This window comes from Cynara cardunculus, assembly GCF_001531365.2.
Source record: "Cynara cardunculus var. scolymus isolate 2C chromosome LG 12, CcrdV1, whole genome shotgun sequence".
NCBI lineage: Eukaryota > Viridiplantae > Streptophyta > Magnoliopsida > Asterales > Asteraceae > Cynara > Cynara cardunculus.
This window is the reverse complement of record NC_037539.1, coordinates 37,098,800-37,104,799: the sequence shown is the minus strand read 5'-3', so window position 1 is coordinate 37,104,799 and position 6,000 is coordinate 37,098,800. Positions and strand designations below refer to the sequence as shown.

The following is a 6,000-nucleotide window of genomic DNA, read 5'->3' as shown; positions in this document are numbered from 1 at the left end:
TTCATATTGATCATTCATATTATATAATACACCAGACACAACGAAATCATTCAATTAAGCATGTTGACTATTGAAGTGTTAATTATTATTTCTCAAAATACATTCACTTATGAATAATCACAAACAATATAACATACAATAAATTGATAATTTCAAAATGGCTAAATTCAAAGAGTAATGTAACTCTCATTTAAATGCATTAAAGTAATACAAAACATGACCTTACTATTTTGCCCTCATTCATTAATTACATAGAAATCTATGCACCATAGTACTATATTGATTACTATTGTTTTAAAGAGTTTTTATAGTTAATACAAATGAATTGGTTAACAAAAGATCACACCTTTATATATATATATAGGGTTGGGTTCATGTGAGACCAAAGGTTTTTAATGAGACCCGTAAGACCAATTTATGTTCATTGATCAGCTTTATAAGCTAATGATCTAATGGTCTAAAGTTGCACGGTGACAATTTTGTGATTATTGAAAAGTCTCGTGGTGTTTATGAATATTCAGATTGTAGATCTAATCCAAGGGTTGAGAATTAGTCTTACGGGTCTCATAAAAAACCTTTGATATCACATGATCCCAAGTCTATATATATATATATATTCTATTTTTCACATAATTATAATATGTTTTTAAAATTGAATTAAAGACATAATATAGTTCTTTAATTGTATCAAATACGTAATATATTCATTGAAACTGAATTTTTGAAGATAGACTTTAAAATAAGAATCAAAACAAATCATGTTGATTTTATGTTAATATAATTTGCCTGATTGGTTTGAGCTTAATTTCAAATATCAAAAATACCTGAAGGTCTCATGTTCAAATTCAAAGAGGAATAAAAATCTCCTTGTAGCCATGAAGGTTTAAATGCAGTGACTCCGAACTATTTGTAAAGCAGATGGTCACTCTAGAATTAGTTGGCTCACATATCAGGTTGGATATTCAGGTTAATAAAAAAAAGCATAACATTTTTAAGAAAATATTCTCTTGACATTTTCATTATTGATTTTTATTAATATAAATAGATTGTTAAGTATCTTTTAAGAAAAATGAAAAATTTAATCAACTTTCTCATTTTAAATGATTTAATATTAACATTTTTGTTAATGAAAACCATTACACTTTCTCTTTTTTGAATGATTTAACCTTTTTTTTTACTGAAAAAACCATTTAACTTTTTTATTTTGAGTGATTAAGTCTCAGAACATTTTTTAATAAATAAAGGGAAAAGTTCAAAATAACCCAACAAACTTTTCAATTTTGAATGATTTAGTCCATGAACTATTTTTTTAATGAAAAAGTTGTGTTTCCCACTTTAATGATCAATCTTCATAAATCAACAAGAACAATGACAATCTTCAAAAAAACATTAATAACACTTGAGAGGAAAAGTCAACGTGGTCAATGTATTATATCTCTCTCAATTTACTTAGTATTACAATAAAGCTCCTACTTTTTCTCACCTTACAAAATACACTAGACAAGACCTACTTATAGGTCAAACTATAAAAGTACAAGTCAAACCTTCTACAAATACAAATATAAAATCTTTACGATTACAATTTAACTCTAAAATTCAATTCCAACAAAAACTATTAAATTTTCTCATTTTGAAAGATTAAGTTTCTGAACTATCTTTTTGAATTAAAAAATCATTGAACTTTCTTATTTTGAAAGAAAAAACCATTAAACTTTTTCATTTTGATTAATTAAGTCATTTAACTTCTTTTTAGTAAAACGTACTTTTAAAAATTGGTTACCTAAATTCTTTTAACAAAAAAAAAGTTCATATTAACTGACTAATGAAAGGTCGATGGTTTATTCATTTACAAATATTCTAAGTCTTAATTATTTATAATGTAAAAATTTTAATGATTTTTTCATTAAAAAAATAGCTCAGAGACTTAATCATTTAATGTGATAAAGTTTAATGGTTTTTTCATTTAAAAAAATAGTTTAAGAACTAAACATTCAAAATATGAAAGTTTGTTGGGGGTTTTTTTGGACTTTTAAAAGTTGGTTAAAACAATTTAGATGATCAATTTTCAAAAGTTCGATAGTTTATTTATTCAAAAGTATTTAGAGACTTAGGTGGCGTTTGTTTTTTAAGAGGTGCTGAAGTCTGAAGTCTGAATTCACTTCTGATTTTTAAGAGGTGGTGCTGAAGTCTGAAATCTGAATCAATCAGACTGTTTGTTTTTTGCATCTGAAATCTGAAGTTTGAAGATGAGAGATCGAGAGTTGATATGGATTGACAGTTGACAGAGTGAGAGATGAGAGATCGAGACAAAAGAGTTGATCCAGAGAAATCGAGCGTAAAGAGATCAGAGTAGGTAGACGACAATTTGAAATAAGAGGTAATAAGAGGTTTCTCAACCACTTAAATTTTCAGACCTAATAAGAGCTTTTAAGCTCTTAATTAAAAAAAAAAAAAAACACATTGAATCCTCTTATGTCTGACCGATTCAGACTTAAGAGGACATTAAGTGTTTTTTAATTAAAAACAAACAGCCCCTTAATAATTCAAAATGAGAAAACTTACTGATTTTTTCATTAAAAAAATAATTCAAAGAATTAATCATTAAAAATAAAACATTTAGGGGCTGTTTACTAAACACTTACTTTGTAAGTACTTACCGGATAAATTTTCTTATCGGATGAACATGAGAAGGGTCAAGAATCTTACCGGGTAAGAGCAATGAGAATGATGAAGAGTCTTACCCGTTAACTGAGAATAACGACTCTTACCCAGGTAAACGCTTACTCACTAAATTGTTGCATTCGATATGTTTTGGTATACAAAAATCTTATGCATCAAAATAAATCTTAGTGTTGACTCTTATTGATAAACGCTTACCGAGTAAGCAATTGGATAAACAACCCCTTAATATAACATATATAATCATTATTTAGTCCCAATGAAAAATCTATTACCAAACGAGAATAATATAATCAATAATAAAGACATTGTTTCATTTAAGCAAACTATATATATATATATATATATATTTATTAAATTACTAATTAATATTATTAAAATCAAATAAATGATACTGTTTTTCCTTCATAAAATCGATTTATAAATCCCTAAAATACATCACAATTAATTAAGGGGGTGTTTGGGATTGCTTATTTGAAACAACTTATACTTTTCTACAAAAACACTTATCAACTTATTATAAGTCAGAATGATTTAATTTCTTCAAAAACTTTTTATTACCGGTTTGACACCGGTATAAATTGTTTATCCAAACACTCAAAAATACTTATTACTAATATCACACCGGAATAAATCAAAGTTGTTTTATAAACAATCCTAATCACCCCTAAATATACCATTTATAACCAGGTCTTGTTACATTCTGCAGCGGTTTAAAAACACACCTACAGATTATTGCCTGCAAACCCGCTTCTTGATGTAGTGGACCTAACCGTTTAAATACACACTTTTATGTCATATATATATATATGGTATATATATCCTTACACCTCTATTTTATACACTCACAGATATATATATATATATATATATAATATATATATGATATATAGAACATATCCTTCACTCTCTCTTTTCTCGCTTTTTCTCGTATATCTTCCTCTCTCTCTTTCTATGTAAATATACATATACATATATATATATATATATGTGCTCTATGTATATATATGTATATATTGTATTCTCTGCTTAAACAAATTATCATAGCTTCTCCACTTTGTTTTACACACTGAGTTCATACATATTTGGATTTACAGATATGTTTGAGTTCATGTTTGGATGGAGAAAAGCTTCAAAATGGTATATCATTATCATCTCTCTACTGCACTTTTTATATCTAATAAGATTATATATATATATATATATATATATTCATGTGGAGATGAATGCCTGCATGCAGCAAGAAGTTAATCAAGAAGGTTGGGTGTCGTTTGAATTTGCTGAAGAACAAGAGAAGTTATATCGTTAGACAACTGCGAAACGATGTCGCCCAACTCATCAAACATGGCCATTACCAGACTGCTTTCGATAGGGTACGTTTTTTTAATAGTTCCATTAAAAGACAGTCTTTAAATCGTTAAGAAATGAATCTTGTTTGATAAAAAAAAAAAGTTTCTCTCTTAATAATTCTAAAATTTTCTGAATGATTTTGCATACTGGACCTTCCTTAACCGTTCAACGTCTTAATTTCATTGTAAACAATTGTATTTCATTTTACATTATGTTATAAGAGTCTTTATGACTTAATCATTCTACGTCAAACCATTCAGCAATTATAACTACTGATTTCATTATGGAATTTTCAGGTAGATCAAATTTACAAAGATGAGTGCATTGTTGCGGTATACGAGCTATTGGCTCTTTTTTGCGATTTTATTACTCTTCAATTTTCCTATATTCGTCGTAACAAGTACGTATAAACATATACATACAACATCGTATAAAATTTTCCGTACTTCTATTTTATTAATATTTTATTTACGGTTTTTGGGATTCAGAGATTGCCCTAATGACATTAACGAAGCAATATCAAGCCTCATTTTCGCATCCGCGAGATGCGGGAACCTGCCCGAGCTTATACAGATACGAAAACTATTCAGTGAGCGATACGGGGAGCGTTTCGAGACCACGGCCCTCGAGTTACTTCCGGGAAATCTTGTCAATTTTCAGGTTATATATTTCGATTTTTATTTCGAATTATATTTGGAAAGTGGAAATCGTATCAAATTAACATCAAAAAGTTGTTCAGATTATCGAAAATCTATCAATCACGAACGTACCAAATGAAGCCAAGTACAAACTGCTTGAGGAGATAACTACAAGCGTTCAACAAACTGGACCATTGGCGTTGGAATTTGCTTCTGAAGTGCATCAACAGGTATACTTGCAACTGCAGGCAACGAACCGCAATGCTAATCAAGCTATTCCGGCCACCGGAAATCGATTTGACTTTGACCATTCCGGCGTGGACACAGATCCATCGATGACCGATCCTGATGACACCGATTCCTCATCGGAAAATTCAACTGTTAATGTGCCTGAAGAAATTGTTTATCTCGACGACATTGTGGAGTTCCAATCTCCGTTGAACAGCGGCAAAAATGAAATAGATCAAAGAGTTTTCGTTTTCAGATCATCTGCTAAAACGTACGAATTTAACGATTTCAGTATCGAGCGTTCTGAACATCTGAGAGACGGGACAGAGGTGACGAGAAGATCGACGGAAAGACCGATTTCATCAGCAATTGGATGCTCCGGTTACAGAAAAAGATCGCCATTCTATCAAAATTTTAAACGGACAGGGGATATGGGAAGTCGTAGGGATTATTATCCGAGAGCAATGAGTATGCCTTGTATGCGTTCGACGAAATGTGTAGATGACAATGGTGTAATGAGGTCGAATTCGTTACCGGTTGAACCATCTCCGCCACATGTTCACCCCAAGCTCCCGGACTACGATGAGTTAGCTGCCATGTTTATGGCTCTCAAGAAAGAGCATTTGCAAAACCATAAGTAGATTTCGCGTTCGAGGTAATCGTTTTGTTCAATCTTGTTAACTGAATTTGTTCGAATTTCGTTTAGTTCAAGTTTGTAAGTTGAATTGGTTCTCTCTGTTTCCCTCTCTTCTCATTCTTCTTTTCTTTCTTCCTCTCTCTTTCCCCTCGGGTGCCTTGTTATTCCGGTGGTTGAGGTTTCCTCCCGCCCGAGCACGTTATTGTTGCTTTTAGCGTTTTAGTGTTTTGCCTTGATCTGGAGGGGTCTCCCCCCTCCCTATAAAAAAAAATTGAATTGGTTACTGGTTTATTTTTGCTTCGATACTATGGGTCTTAGGCTACCTATACGGACCCACAATTTTTTTCAAACGGTGACATCATTTGACTATAAGAAAAAACTAGTGGGAAAAAATTTCAAATAATGGCACCGTTTGACTATAATAAACAAATATATATAATTTTTTCAATCGGTGACACAACAGATTAA

General features: G+C 30.6%; 1 protein-coding gene across 1 annotated transcript; it reads left to right on the top strand.

Annotated features, from left to right (window-relative positions):
- The first annotated feature begins 3,778 nt into the window (after positions 1 to 3,778).
- Positions 3,779 to 5,536, top strand: LOC112523883. Its single transcript, XM_025133555.1, has 5 exons — positions 3,779 to 3,819; positions 3,920 to 4,052; positions 4,326 to 4,429; positions 4,518 to 4,689; positions 4,769 to 5,536. Exons 1-5 carry the CDS (start codon positions 3,779 to 3,781, stop codon positions 5,534 to 5,536), a joined length of 1,218 nt encoding a protein of 405 aa, XP_024989323.1.
- Positions 5,537 to 6,000: the final 464 nt, after the last annotated feature.